At 33.7% G+C, this 16226-nt stretch overlaps 2 protein-coding genes across 8 annotated transcripts in view; one reads left to right on the top strand and one right to left on the bottom strand.

Moving 5' to 3' along the window:
* Nucleotides 1–876, bottom strand: part of LOC124364599 (activating molecule in BECN1-regulated autophagy protein 1A-like) — a 75060-nt gene extending 74184 nt beyond the window's left edge. Inside the window, exon 1 of one of the 2 annotated variants that reach the window (XM_046820191.1) lies at nucleotides 502–876. The gene's annotated coding sequence lies outside the window, so the exon portion shown is untranslated. The remainder of the gene's footprint in view (nucleotides 1–501) is intronic. The other variant, XM_046820192.1, reaches the window with a different exon arrangement.
* A 1621-nt stretch (nucleotides 877–2497) lies between these two features.
* The window catches only part of LOC124364597 (carnitine O-acetyltransferase-like), a 40053-nt gene continuing 26324 nt past the window's right edge, over nucleotides 2498–16226 (top strand). For 2 of the 6 annotated variants that reach the window (XR_006922638.1, XM_046820189.1), the window contains exons 1-5: nucleotides 2498–2670; nucleotides 6129–6215; nucleotides 11851–12002; nucleotides 13881–14016; nucleotides 14950–15122. Coding sequence is in view for 5 of the 6 variants with exons in the window: in XM_046820189.1 (XP_046676145.1) it covers nucleotides 11878–12002; nucleotides 13881–14016; nucleotides 14950–15122 (434 nt within the window). In the remaining variant the exon portion in view is untranslated. Of the gene's footprint in view, nucleotides 2671–6128; nucleotides 6216–11836; nucleotides 12003–13880; nucleotides 14017–14949; nucleotides 15123–16226 lie in introns of all 6 variants that reach the window. The other 4 variants (XM_046820186.1, XM_046820188.1, XM_046820190.1 and 1 more) reach the window with 4 other exon arrangements.

Below are 16226 nucleotides of genomic sequence, written 5' to 3'. Positions count from 1 at the left end.
AAATAGTCTTTTTGAAAAGGTACAAAAAATAACAACCATCCAAAAATAGACCATCTTAGGCCTAGGCTATATAGTTATCAACAGGGAATTGTTAATATTTATGACCTAACTAAAGTTCTTTATTATTTGATCAGTTAGGTATATAGGCTACTTTAGCCACAGAAACACAAAATAGAGCAATATTTAATAGTGACTTCTAGTACAAGGGTTACATTAACTTAATGAAGAAACTGTGTAAGGTCATTCTGTTACAGTGACTTAATTCCCTGTAAGCCTATCATAAAAAATACACTTTAAGATTTACCAAAAAACGTAACTATGCTAGACTGGAACCTGTGGAATACTCAGATAATATACCTACAATGAATAAATGGAAAATCCAGTTTAGTAAACGGCTCTATTTCTAGAAGGAACTTTACCAATCATTCAAGTCAAACGCTGTGAAACTATTAAAGAAAATGAGTGATATATTATTTCAAAATTTAATAGATAAAAACATACCAAAAACGGCAAATGAATCCCAACTACAAAATTTCGTGTTTTTCTTCCACTTGTTATGATTCACTTGCAACTGGGATCGGGTTGGCGAAAGAAACGTCAAGTAACTAAGTAGCTTTCAGACACTACAATCGAATCAAAAATAAAATTTACAAACATGGAGATAATAATTGTGCAACATACTGTTGCTTTAAAAATCTGTTATATTCTACTCTTCATACATTATTTACATCTGTAAATATTAAGCGGTCAAATCATGAAAATGCACGTCACAAAAATATAACAATCTAACAATATTACAAGATAACAGAGCAAACCGAAGTAAATGTAGTCAGTCTGTTCTGTTCTGTTCTGTTCTAGTTCTAATGTTCTGTTTAAAGCAGAGAACATACGGTAACTGTTCTTCGTCTTGTTACTTTTCTTCCATAGAATAAGCTACGCGATCTAATTTGCCACCGTAAAGGCATGAATTCTGTTGCGTAAATTTTTCGCATTACACCTTACCTTCACTCACACAGTTTTAATTAACTAAAACTATCAATATTTATTCCCTAGTTTTAATAATATATATTCAATTGTTATTATGTCCGCGAGTCTGCATGTACGGCATTGTTTTATTAACTTTGCGCTATCCTTTGTTTGAAGGTATACCTGTATTATTTTGCGCTATCATTGTTTTGTGTTATGTTGTTTGAAAACTGGAGAAGAATAATAGTTACTATTGTTTAACCATAATTATGTTCAAATTAGTGGGATTAGTTCTTAATAATGTTAATAACCTTTTATGCTATGTATACTTAGCTAATTACACAAGACAAACAAAAGAAGAAACTAAAAGGAAGGCTCGAAAGATAAAGAGGAGCAATGGTAATGAACGGAATTGGTTGGATCCTAGTAGTTACAATATTCTAACATGAGATACTCCAGACAATGTTTTTCTCCGAAAGCCGGTTAGAATTCGGACATAGAACAGAGTAACACTTATGAATTTAAGATTGTTTAGAAAATATCTAAACTCTTTAGTCAATTGTATTAGTACCATTAATTATAACTAGATAAATAAATTCTAATCTGCATTGCACAATACTTAAAGGTTAAACAATAATTTATATAAGAACACTGGTAAAAAAAAATAAAAACAATAATAAGCTTACTAACGTTGCCGCTCTTAAACATAACTCTTTGTCATAATAGTGATAAATATTTCCAATATCACGCTTTGACGATGATGCGATTTACTGTACAAAATGATATCTACATGATCTATTAAGTAAAAATAGTAGAAGAAAAACAATCTTAAATAAAGACTACATTAAAGAAACATTAATCACAGTTTGATGAATTCTTTAATACTTGTATGTTTGAAGTCAAGTGCTATAAGACAAGAAGTGGTTCTAATTAAAATCACCAAACCTGCTAAATCTAAAGCAAATCCAATAACAAGGTAAAATATCAGGAAATAGAAAAACATTAGCACCTATGAAACATGCAAATAAATTATAATTATTACAGTGGCTAAATGGTCTAAATTTTGCACTTAACTAAAAAATTATAATTTTAATAAATCAAATAAGTAAGATAAACATTTATAATACAATTTTAAGGATGAATTCCCAAATATATATACTGGGAAAATGTAATTAGTAACTGTCGGTCATATTTTTGCACAAGAAAGCCTGACTGATCCCTGGCGAAGAGTAATCCGTTGCCTTCTTTACTTATTCTAATATCTTAATTTCTAATAATGTCCTTGATTCATTTATGTGAAGTGATTAAATGTCCATTACATAATACATTATACATCTGAAATAATTGTTTACCTAATATTAAATTAATTGTTAATTAATTGTATTAATTAATTGTTATTAACACGAGAACGTAAATAACAGGGCAACCACAAGAAATTATACCACAGTACTTTAAGGTGAATTAAGATACGAAGCACATATACTTTCATATTAATATCTCACGATTGGAAAAAGCTGATAAGGCTGCACGTTAACGTGATTTCACTTACCAGCTGAGAGTGAGACTGATCATTATAGCTTAGCTACACAAAATGTGAGATGTGAAACAACAAACCAATGACCAACAAATTAACCCAAATACTATTTTTGTAACTGTCATCCTGTCATCAAAGCTATTATTTTGTGTTATAATTAATTGTTCTTGGTATGCAGATTTTTGATATAATTTCATTATTATTACTTATTGATGAGTTTTGGTTACTTATATTAGATTACATTGAGAATTGTTTATACAATATCAGCCTGTTTTACTGTCATTTGACATAACCAACAAAAGTAATGAAAATGAATCTCTTAATTAGTACAATAATTGGGAATGAATTTTTACTGGTGTGCAATACATAAAATTGATATGCTCTCTTAATGCCCACATTGTATATATTGGGTAGGGTACGATAAGCGGACCCGGTTTTTTATATTCAAAGAATATAGTCATCGGTACCTAATATTCGCATCTCAAATCCTAGACTATCAATCAATATAAAAGTACCTATAGTCCTCAATAAGAATAATTTGTTTTAAATTAAAATATAAATTTAATATTTACAGTGATCAAACAAATTATTATAACCAAAATTAGGAAAACTGCAGACGGCCATATTTGCTCCTCTCACAGTTACAGTCGTTTCTTTCCCAAATAGTTTACATAATGGGTTATTTGGGTACGAGTCCAACATGTTGAAGTCACGAAAAACATGTCTTATCATCTTTCTAAGCAGTGTGTAGTTTTCTAAAATTGACTGCTATTGTTAATAATCAAATGTTACTTACATAAAATTGAAATATTACGAGTGTTATTTGAAAGTGTTTACAGCTGTTGATATAATTAAGTTGTTCAAAATAATTAATCATTATCGATTGATTATATCGATGGTTATGATTAAGTAATATCGTTTGCCAATTTCGATATGAAAAACCGGGTCCGCTTATCGTACCCTACCCGATTATTTAAGTTAATAGTTCAAAATAATTAATCAGTATCAATTGATTATATCGATGATTATGATTAAGTAATATCGTTTGCCAATTTCAATATAAAAACCGGGTCCTCTTATCGTACCCTACCCTATATATTATATGATATTACAATTCTTTGCTACTTGAATTTGGGCAGACAAGCTGTTTTACTCTGTTAGGATTCTTATGTTAGTCTCAGAAAGAAATTTGGGTAGAGTTCGATAAGGGGACCTGGGTTTTAATATTGAAATTATCAAATGATATTTAATTATTACACCCATCGATATTTTCAACCAGTAATAATTAATTTGAAAGGGAGACTCTAATAAGTGGCCTACGCTCATTATTCAATTGTTGTTATCGGACAGTTCGATATGTAAAAATCACATACCGTACAATAAGATTTATAAATAACTGTAACAAGAAGAATCTCGTACATTAAAATTTTAAAAACATAAATTTAACAATAACATAACAAAACCAGGTACTTTGGGATTATACTGACCACACCAGTACGAAGAACACAAAAATATAAATTTATAGAAAGAAACATGATAGAACGAAAAAGCAACTCTTTAATTACAAAATTACAAACTTACAAGCATTTCCAGGTATTTTTGTCGCTGTTATCTTGTCTTTCTCGAGAATCCCGATTACGGCAGGCCGCGCGGCATCACATGATTATTTAAGTTTTTTGCACGGTACATAATTGCCTTTCAATTACAATTCAATTTATATTTCTGATCAGCCCCTATAGAATTTGATATTTTACTGATAGGTACTATCTCGAGGGATGTTTTTCTTTTGTTGACATAAGCGCGGGCTTCGACAGCACCTTCAGAGGCACTCGCATTTTGGGTGGCGGAATGTGATCAAGAATAAAAACAAGTGTTGAGTGTTTTTTCAATAAAGAGTTTATTTTTTGTTTGGTAAAGTTTGTTTTTGTTGAATTTTTGTGTTTGGAGAAATGTAGGGGTAAAACAAGGAAGTCCAACAAAGCGACGCACCAGCTGAACGGGCGGCGAGACTCTGCAATCACGTTATCTACTAGACCGCTCGACTTTGACCTCTGTCTGAGGATGGGGAGGGGTTTGCGATAAGACAATTCCTGTTTTATATTGACGAAATATTGTTCTACGCTAATCTAGTAATCAGTAGAAGCAAAATGTCAAATAACGATTCATGTCTGGGTGTGGTCGGTATAATCCCAAAGTACCCAAAACCAACTATGGCCTAGACTTAGATATCAAAGAAACCTTACAATATTACAATTATCCCAGCTTGATATCAACGAGTAACCGCTTTTGTGAAATGGAGGAAAGAATTCTTCACATGGGTTACCAGGAGCCTAATTCAGATGTTGAAGTCACTTAAACAGTTACTTGTGAAAAAATATCTCGCATATTTTCCTCATATTCATCGCTATTTTCAAAATTGCAAATATTAGTCACTTCTTGCTGTTTATTGTTTACATAAAATTACTATAACTAATAAGTTGAAATCATATGCTAAGTTAAATGATTGTAATATCGAATTATTCTTTTGGATAAAAACAATTGAACCATTTGATAATAGCAATTGAATGACGAGTGTAGGCCGCTTATGAAAGTCTACCCAATTTGAACAGTAACTAAAATCATCTGCACCAACTGTACATAAATTTTAATATTTTAAATACATTTTGTTCAATAAGTAACTTCTTGAAATAAAAAAAGTTAGTTAGTTTTTATATTTAGAAAAATATGAAAAATTACAGTAAAAGATAATTTAGTGTTTCTTTCTCAGTTTCAAGATGTTTGTTATGTATTCTTTATTATTTAAATGACTTTTTCCTATCACTTGTCTTAATGTTATATTTGATTAATGGTTCTGGTTTTTTAAATTATTTATGACATCATGGTAATTGTCATATACTATTTCTATTAATTTGAAACTTGTGACTTTAATTTTGTATTATATATATATATATATATATATATATATATATATATATATATATATATATATATATATTGATTGATAGTTCTGTTACTTGATACATAGAGTATCAATGGTAATAAGCGATATAAAAACAGGGTCCGCTAATCGTACTCTGCCCGGAAATATTTTTACTTTATTGGATGATTCTGAGCAATTACTAGGTGATCTTCCTTAGATGTAATTATTTTCTTATTTTAGTACAATAAGGTAGTTCTCATAAAGTAAGAAGTAATGAAAATATCATGCCAGAAAGGACTGCAGTACGATAAGTGGTCACCATCACAATTGAGTCATTGATATGCCTGATTATCTAAACTACTGAATTCAAAATGTTGAACTAAATTATGTTATAGGTTTTTCAAATTACAGTGTAGTCTAGTTTAGCTGTTTTTATTTCTTTAAAAAGTATTAATTTAAGTTAATAATGAATTATAAACTATTTAGAACAACCTCTACATAGTTGTATTTTTTAAATATAACAAACAAGACAGTATAAAATGTTTTGGGTAGAGTACGATAAGCAGATGCGGGTTTTTATATCGATATTGACAAACGATATTAATTCATTATACCTATCGATATAATGAACCGATACTGACTCTAGAACAATAACTAACTTGTATCAATAAAAAAAATTTCATATAATTAACGCATTGTATTTTATAGACAATTACACAGTCAAAAGCTTGTGGAGGACTGTGAACTGAAGTTTAAAAAGTGGCATATCAGCCGACCTGCATACAAGTAATCTATGTGAGTATTTGTACAGATGAGAAGTACGGATTTTTATAGAGGATGCTTTCAACAACTTCTTGAAAGCTGTTAATGATTGCTGCCCAGGTTAAAACATAATTAGTTATGCATATTTAGTTTTTTCTGTCATAAATGTTTGTTATGTTGATATCATTTCATTATTATTTATGAGTTTTTTTTTCCAGTTCTAATTGTCTATTGGAACGTTATAGCTCCTTTATTATTCATGAGATTGTCTTGTCACTATATTTATTATATTAATTATTTCAATTCCAAATATGATTGTTATTATGACTACTGTATAGGTATGTTGATATGATTCACAGACTTGTATTCGATATATAAATATTAAGTATAGATGATTATACCAATCAATATAAAAACCAAGTCTGCTTATTGTATTCTATCTAATTTTTTACTATTTTGAAGAATAAACTTATCTGACAGCTTGTTACACAAATAACACTTGTAGATTGCTATTGCAGAATTACTACATAATATTACCACTTGCAGCCATTACTGAAATACATATACATTTTTTCAATATCAGGTAATATTTACTACTTCAAAAGTTATGTAATATAAAAGGACATTAATGCGCCTCATTTGTAGTGATGGCATTTACATGGTAGCCTCAAGCACCGCATATTGTGGCTCTTATTACTTCTAGGGTTAAATGTACCAAATCTGATATAGAATGTACTTATCTAAATAAAATATAATATATTGTCACGCCTCCTGCTCAGCTGGGCGAAGGGGGTGTCCTCAGGAATCAAACGCAGCTCAGATTACAGCAACTTAATTAACTTAAACAACACTCCCGAACCCATGGACACCACGCGTCACGAGCATCACTAGGCTAAGCCCTACACTAGATCGGCCCTCAGGGAGCTCGGACATCCGCTCGCGCCGGAGTCCTCTCACGTACACACCGCCTCGGGCGCTCACCTTGCTGACCTCCCCCTCCAGTACTTCCAGACGGCGGGAACATGGGCCCCGACGTCACACACCCCCAGCCAAATTAAGGGTGGTTGTTGGGGTGGATGCCCTCTAGGAGTTCGTCCTTCTTCATTCTTTCAGGCCCTAGCAGCTGGTCCCTTGGTTGTGTTCAGCTGGGTCACGTGCACAAGTTACCATGGCGTCTACCCTCACGTTTCGCCGCGTATCGCTAACAGTGTGGCTAGCGGTCGGGGTTCTCCAACAGTCAATAGTTGTCTTTAGATGTGGAGGAAACACATGGGGAACAACGACACTGCGGCAGCCACTTCTCAGGGACAGTCATTTACACTGGCACATAAAGTCTCTGGCGTTGGGACAGCCCGATCACACATAAAGTCTCTGAAGTTGGGACGGCTCGATCACACATAAAGTCTCTGAAGTTGGGACGGCCCGATCACACATAAAGTCTCTGAAGTTGGGACGGCCCCGATCATGAGCCTCAGTCGTTCGCCTCCCATCGTACCCTACCGCTTCACTAATAACATTTCCAGGGAAAGTTTATTAATTTTAATGATATTCCAGCAACAGGCAATGAATCGTTCCTCACAAAGGTTTGCCTTCTACAAAAACATGTTGTCCTACGAGAGCCTATCTACCTATTCTAGTTAGCAATGTTTGCTATTGTGTAATCGCATTTATTTAGACAGAAACATTAGTTCATAGAAACTTACTCTTAAATACCCGCGGTGGTGTCCATTCCCTTATATTATATATTTATCCTTACGTGTAGGTATATTCGACATTTTATATTAAAAGTACATTAATCAACTTTACATGTCTTTATAATTACTTGAAGCGAGAAATTATAATTGTATATGAATAAATGAGTTTCATGACACATTCCGGAACCATTCAGCTGTTCTGTGCGAGTCATACAACACAAAATATATTAATCCTTTATATTGCCCTTTCTTATGATCTAGTACGATGACGATATTCCAATTCAAACATGACAATATTATTATCAGAACTATTTACCAAATTAACTAACTAGTACATTAATCCTTATTATCTAACCCATACTATAACTTACTATTGCAAAAACACTTTTTTTTTTATAGATAATAACCTTACAAAGTGGATATTATTATAGGTACCCAAACTAAATAATTGTAATTATAATTCCACGACAAGGCTAATTCTAGATATTTGACATCTTCCTACTCATTAACATAGACAAGTGAAACAAACTATAGCAGGACATTATAAGCGTAACCATGTACTACAGGATACAGATATTTTACAGTGCAAGAGGTGGTACAAAGTTTTGTAACTGAAGTTGTGCACAGCGGCAGTGTCTACGTGACAAAAGTAGCTGTGGTCAGCAGTAGCCGTCCGGCCTCTCTGGGTCACCTGACCTCTCGGGTCACCGGCCTGGCTCTGAGCTACTGGACCTCCCACCGGTGCTCTAAGACTTAGCATGAAATGACTTCGTTTTTCAACAAAGCTCTTACCTCTTAAATTTTACTCTTTACATACATCTAACTACCTTTTAACATAACTACCTCAATAACCACACAAGAATATGTTAATAGCTAACTAATACCCGAACGACTTATAAGTTACTTTGTATGCATTGACAAGCTAATACTTGATTATTTTTATATTCCCCAATTTACAAACAAATTACAAAAGCAATTACTTATTTCTTAACATTGGTTAGCATAACCATATACAACATTTGATTTCGTATACAGTGTTACAATCTTAGAAACTAACTTGTCAACGCTTAATTCATAATTACGTTAATGGCAACTGGAAGAACAACATAAATTATTATTAACTGTTTTACATCAGTGTTATAATACAATAGGCAATTATATTTTACTAACAAATTATTATGTCATTGCGACGTACCAATCCTCTTAAACATTAAGTCTTAACCTAATCTAGGAAAATTCTAAAACTATTTCAAGGGTCCCCTGTATTTACAGAATAATTATGAGTTTACAATTAATTATTATTAGTCAAAATCAACTTCTAACCATTCCACGCTGATATTGGCGATGTATACGTACCGCTGAAAACAGAACATGTATTTCACCCTAGTCAATCAATAATAAACAGTTTTGAAATATAAACTCTTATATTAGCTAATACTCATATTCACTCACATTCACTCTGAGTGGCCACTCGGTTTTTTTTTTTTTCATTCAAACTTTTCACACTCCCCACATTTATCATTCACACACTGGACTTACATGTTTACGAATTCATGATAATAATAATCTCCTGAAATAATATATTTTATACATTTTATTAATCATACACTATAACGTTCACAGTTATACGGTTTACCTCGAAGTTTACCTATGGTTACAACGATTACCTGGTATCCTTTATACCTGATCACGAACTTGGTCCCACCATTCAAGAGTGATTCTCAGCTCCTTTCCATCGACCTCCGTGAGATAGGCAAGTTCTTTGGCAAGCCATCGTCTCTGACGTCACGTTTGGCCGGTCCTCGCTATGTCGTCGCCTTTTCGTCTCGATACCTTGGGATCTCCAATTTACCCATAATCCCACGACGTACCGACAACCAATCAGAACCAATATTATTATAATGCCACAAAATAAATCCACAATAAATTGTTCCTGATTCGGGGAGAATATTTCATTTTCTGCTCTCACAAATGCTCCTATACCTAAGCCTACTAGATGGGGATTTCTCACAACAATTATGGTTAGTAAACAAAAATAAATGGAGTGCAGCACGGCTGACAGTGATGTATACATGTCCCTCTCCACTGAAAAAACCTTAAGCGTTCGGGCTCTCTAACTTTCTATGTTCTGAAAAAGATAAATTCCAGTGCGGCAGCTGACTAGGCCATTCGTTGTCTAAGCATTCGTCTAGTGTCTCGAAAGTGCTGGAAACATGATTAATTTTAGAGGTGATTTTCAAAGTTTTTAATTTTGACCACGAAGCTGGAAGTATGTGTGCCACAGCTAACTTATCCGCTTCCTGTCTACACGGATAGCTTTCTGAAACCAAAATGTGGAGTCAGCGACTAAGCTACAATCACAGTAACGGCACTCTCACGTGTAGTGCACCAAGCTCTTACGCTCTGTTATCTTAACTGTAGTGTTCGAAGTGTATCTGCACATAAACTCTAAATGCACAACAATATGGGTTAGTACATAGGTGAAGTCGTCTATCTGGGTGATAAGTGGCACGTCACCTGACACACGTGAAAATTACACATAGTGAGCTCAGCTCTTGTATGGTTGCACCCATAAATGTTTTTCTAGGGCAACGTGAACCGGACACAAAGCGTCACCGCGTATCTAGGGACATAGCATAGTGGATTAATATTCGGACTGACAGTGCTGCAAGGCTGCTCCCTGTATCACTACCAGGTAGGGGAATTAAATCGACTTCAGCTACGGTTCCTACTTCCTCAAGATGTCTTTGGGGTTGTCCTGGGTCTTCGGGAACCTCACTAACTGATATCAGCCCTTGACTGACTTCTTGTTTTTACACTAAACTTGATGTTTGGGGGACGACATACGATTGCTCCACCCCTATCACGAATTAAGATTTAAATAAAAACCAAATCAGAACAAAATTAAATCAAAACAAAATCAAAAATCACAATCACAATCCAAATCAAATCAACAATTTAAATATACCTATTCCCCTGAACACAAGAGTTATTCAAAACACCACAACATTTCAATGCCGCGACAGTCGTCGTACCAATTGGGTTTGACCTGGCCTACCCATGGACAAGCTCTTTTTTTATTTATTTATATTTTTTTTTTTAAACCACTTTATAAAAAACACAAACTATTTCTCAAAATTATTCTATTCACCAATAAAAAGAAACAGCTTTGTTTACATCACGGTAGGTTGCCTCCCTTACCGGTACCTTTGGTTCGACGCACTGTGGCTGCTAAATAGGCTACTCTTACAACTACAAAATTATGTTCGGCTTACAAGCTACGAGAAAACAAATAAAATTATTTACTCCAGATTACACTTTGCTTTCAAAAGGTAACTACAATTATTTGGATCAAAAACTAACTTTCTCTCTTGTTCTTTCAATCTACATTTCTTTTTCAACTTAATCAATTTATTAAGAAAAAAAACAATCCGAATTTTAAAAAGAAATATTCACTATTATATTATATTACTATTAAATATTATATTACTAACCTGGGATCGTTAATCCGTCTTTGGTTCTGGATCACCTCAGGATACCCGGCTGCCTCCACCAATTTGTCACGCCTCCTGCTCAGCTGGGGCGAAGGGGTGTCCTCAGGAATCAAACGCAGCTCAGATTACAGCAACTTTATTTAACTTAAACAACACTCCCGAACCCATGGTCACCACGCGTCACGAGCATCACTAGGCTAAGCCCTACACTAGATCGGCCCTCAGGGAGCTCGGACATCCGCTCGCAGCCGGAGTCCTCTCACATACACACCGCCTCGGGCGCTCACCTTGCTGACCTCCCCCTCCAGTACTTCCAGACGGCGGAACATGGGCCCCGACGTCACAATATTAAGCATTATGTACTTTTATTTAGTTGCATAAATAATAGAGATAATTATTTGAGTAACATTGTGAATAAACTCATTTTTATTCTTTGTATACTCGTTGTGAGTATTAATAGATTTAGTTTATGATTTATAGACACAATTCAAGCTGAGTGTTGGAGTGATGCATCTGTGCTTTAAGTTCTCTAGAAGTCAGTCATCTTTAAGATTGGTTCGAAATTTGAGCTCAGCCCAGCTCCCACACCTGCCTGTACCAGCTCTTCAAGATACTTTAAAAAAATGCTTAAGGTTAGTATTGAAAATACGTATATGCACTTCGTCAAATCAGAATTGAAAAATTTGATAGAATTTAGTAGGATCCACTTATGTAGGGTCTACGTTTTGTACGTAGTAATTATCTGATAATCCTACACCACAGTTAACATTCTTGGGTGGGTCTATAATACCAGCAAGTCATTTCAAGACTCATCAGACAGATAACATGTTATTTGTGACGTTTGAGAATATGAGAGTGTGATGATTCATACCATCAGATCTTCCAAATATGGGCTGAATTTCAGTGCAATACAGTGGTGTAACTAAGACTTAAGTTTGGGAGGGGAGGGGGGGAAGAGGAATGAATCTGATTGAAAAGCACACCCAACCTGGTGGTACGGAATAAATGAATAAATGTAATTTTAATCAATTAGAAGGCCTAATCCAAAGTAATTGAATTTATACTTATTTAGTTATACTATTTTTATTTCTAGGAATTTTGGGGAGGAGGGCTCTATCCCCCTGATTCCCTCTTAGTTACGCTACTGTTGAAACACCATGGTTAGTTATATTAAAAATTTTAGGTTCTTCAGGACTGTTTATTTTATTTTCATGCTATAAAACAGGAAATACACCCAATTACATTATAGCAGTACAAACAAATCAAAATGTTAAATAAGTGGTTTGAGTCCAAGTCCCATATCCATTGTATCACTGGAATATTTATAAGCAAAATAACTATAAATACATATTATTCTAAACGTTACATAGGCACTATTATAAATAAATAAACAATAAATAATACACATTCAGATAAATAACAAATACAGTATATGGTAATGACAATATCAGGAAATTAGTTTAATAAATTAATGGAATTTTAATTAATAAATTAATAATAAATCAACATTTAATAAATATAGCTTGAATTTAAGAAATTGTAAAAGGAAAAATATACTATGAAGGATTGGTATACAAAATTAATGAAATGCATTTCTCTTTAAAGATATTCAAACTGTCAAAGTGAACATCAATGTCGGATCCACCCAAAAGCATTGCGTTATAACCCCTCATCATCCGCAACAGAGGAAAAGACTATCGCATCACTGTGCGTGAGTGAGGTAAATTAAACAAAAACTTGTTTCTGCTGTTAAAGTTCGGTACGCGATAGCTGAGGGTCCCCAAACAGTACGTGTCATCCACCCGACCCCGGACCAGGCCCCACAAATGTACTTGCTCCAAGACCCGCCTCCTCAGGCTCAGGCTCGTCAACCCAAACATCTCCAACAGCTCATTGTATGGAACTAAATACGTGTAAACATTAAAACACTTGAAATATAAATATCTCAAAAACTTCTTTTGCACTCTTTCAAGCATATCATTATAAATTAAATGTGTAGGATTCCATACAATGGCGGCGCTTTCAAGTCTCGATCTCACCAAGGATGTGTACAACACCATAAAAGACCCGATGTTTCTAAAATTCGCACCTTGTCTCATAATAAAGCCCATCATTCTACTCGCAGCATTCACGCAAGTTTCTATATGAGTACTGAACGATAATTCGTTATCAATTGTAACGCCCAAGTCTTTAACTAAATTGACTCTTGTAATTGACTGTCCATTTAAATTGTAGATGTGTATTATGGAACTATTTGATTTGGTAAAAGACATTACATGGCACTTTGCAATATTAAAATTAATTTTATTTTGGCTAGCCCATTTATACACATTATCCAGATCAGCTTGTAGTATTTCAGCGTCCCTTATTGAAGAAATGTAATAAAAAAGTTTTAAATCGTCAGCAAATAACAAAGACTTTACTGTTTTAACGTGGTCACACAAATCGTTAATCATATACTGTTGTATAGGTTACATATTTGACGTTCTTTAATGTATTGTAATTTGTAGGACGATTCAACCGCTGGTCACAGAAGAACAGTTGAAACAAACAGATTCTATATTCAAGAAATTTGGTGAACCTGGGGGCTTGGGAGCAAAGTTACAAGATTTACTCCTCAACCGAGCTGAGAAAGAAGAAAACTGGGTAAGATATTGTTATAAAATCATGCTTCAAATAGGATATAAGGAGTGGATTGATAGTAATTGATTTTCCTGTTCTTAGCTGCCTGGAGAATCAGTGAGCTGAACAGCTTGTTAGACCTGATTTCGCAAGAGAGAAAAAAAAAAAAACAAAACATAAATCTGTAGGAATAAAAATAAGTACTTCAATCATGATCATGGAACACAAATATCTTGTTTGTTTTCTGTCTTATACCTGAAGTAGTTTCCCACTTTCATTATGGATTCTTGAAGCCTTAATTTGATAATCATACAACTGATCACCAGGATAAATCATGTCTGTAGTACTTGTTTGCTTTACAAAACTCTTTTTTGCATACAGTCAATACAAAGATGTTTATACTTCCAGGTAAAACTGATACTATTTAAATTATTGTATTAAAATATATAATATTAGTTGAACCAGCGGTATCATGTTAATGGTTTGAAATTAAAGAAATGAAATAACAGTTTGACTGTCAGGCTGTTTGATACTTTTTGATCAAGGATTTTTTCAGAACAAAAATTAAAAACCGTATCATATGTTTTATTTGGAGTTTACAATTAAAAGATTGTGAAGGGAACAGGATTTTTCCGGACATTTATGATTGTTCAGTGATACAAAAAATCAGTAACACTACGTTTCGATATATACAATCTGATCTCATGAAAAAGAGAACACGAGAAAGGGGCTAAAAGAATAGTAAAAAATTGCACGTCATTGTTGGTCTGAAGAGCATTGTATGAAGTGGGATGAAGCCAACATATGTTGAGAACATCAATCATTTCTTTGATAACATATTACAACTGATACAACAAGAGAATATTTGTATCTTCCACTCTATGTTGTTTCATTGGTCTTCCTCCTTATGGAGTTGTAGAACAGTGAAATGATAATATACTGTTAACTGTGTGGCAGCTGGCAGAGTGGTGGCTGAATACTGCCTACCTGGAGTTCAGATCTCCAGTAGTTGTGTACTCCAGTCCAGGCCTCGTTATGCCGCAGCAGGAGTTTGAGTCTGTGGAGGACCAGCTACACTTCGCTGCTCAGCTCATCCTTGCGGTCCTAGACTTCAAGTCTCTCATTGACAGGTACCTCGATACCTCATCTCTCCCTTTCAGACTAATCTGAATTATTTAAAATAACCTTATTTGTTCAATTTTGTTACTGGCGGTTATTAGTTTGAGAGTGTATCCTAATATAGACTGAACTTTCTTAGTTTTTGCCTTTTTAGTTTTTGTTTCTAGCTTTTACTGTAAATTACACAAATTGTTATATATAAACAAATAGTATTTTGTTATTAAACTAACATTTGGTCTCTTTAAGTGCCAAACTTAATACGCTGAATTAAAATACATAGAAATTATAATATTGATCATCAAATACAGAACATTAGAATTAAATTATTCACCACAGAGCTATCCAGTTATGGGCATAAAATCACTCTTGAATTTAGTTAACCTGATTTACAATAAAATTAGAACTTATCTTTGTTGGAAATGTTATTAATTATAGAATGATAACTACATTTTTGTAGAAGTTTGTATTTTCAATGTGCTGTAAAGCACTGGATTAGTATTAGTGCTTTGTTTAGTATTTAGTATACTACAGTATTAGATACTACAATATCTAATTATTTTTAGACAATCCTGTTTTATTTTTAACTCGTCTATGATGACCACAAATGAATTTTAAACAAAGAATTTGAACTGTTATATAATCTCCAGTTTGAACCAATTTGAAAAATAACTGAAGATTATTAATATTACATATTACTCTGACTGGAGTGAGGTTGAGTTTGGGGTTCCGCAGGGATCTATATTGAGCCCTCTCTTGTTTCTTGCCTATACAGGGGTGCTGAAAAGTCCCGGGACGGTCTAATAACTTTTGAACTAATTACAATATAAGAACCAAAATTTACATCAAGCTTTTGCTCATATAATACTATTATTTTATGTATTTCACCATGATATCCTGCTTATGGGGGACGTCCCGCTAGGGGTTGGTGAAAATTCTTAAATAGAAGCATAGGTCGAGTCGTACATCAAATTAAAGCTCTTTTTAATTGAAACATTTTGGCAAAAATCTGACGTAAAACAGTTGACGCATTACAAAATGGCGGACACTCAAAGATTATAAAATACAGAATTTTTCAAATGCAAACATTCTGGTTGTTAGAGAAAACTGAGACACTT

Source organism: Homalodisca vitripennis, chromosome 6, assembly GCF_021130785.1.
Source record: "Homalodisca vitripennis isolate AUS2020 chromosome 6, UT_GWSS_2.1, whole genome shotgun sequence".
In the NCBI taxonomy this organism is placed as follows: Eukaryota; Metazoa; Arthropoda; class Insecta; order Hemiptera; family Cicadellidae; genus Homalodisca; species Homalodisca vitripennis.
The sequence above is the reverse complement of the archived record's forward strand: the minus strand, read 5'-3'. Positions and strand labels throughout refer to the sequence as shown.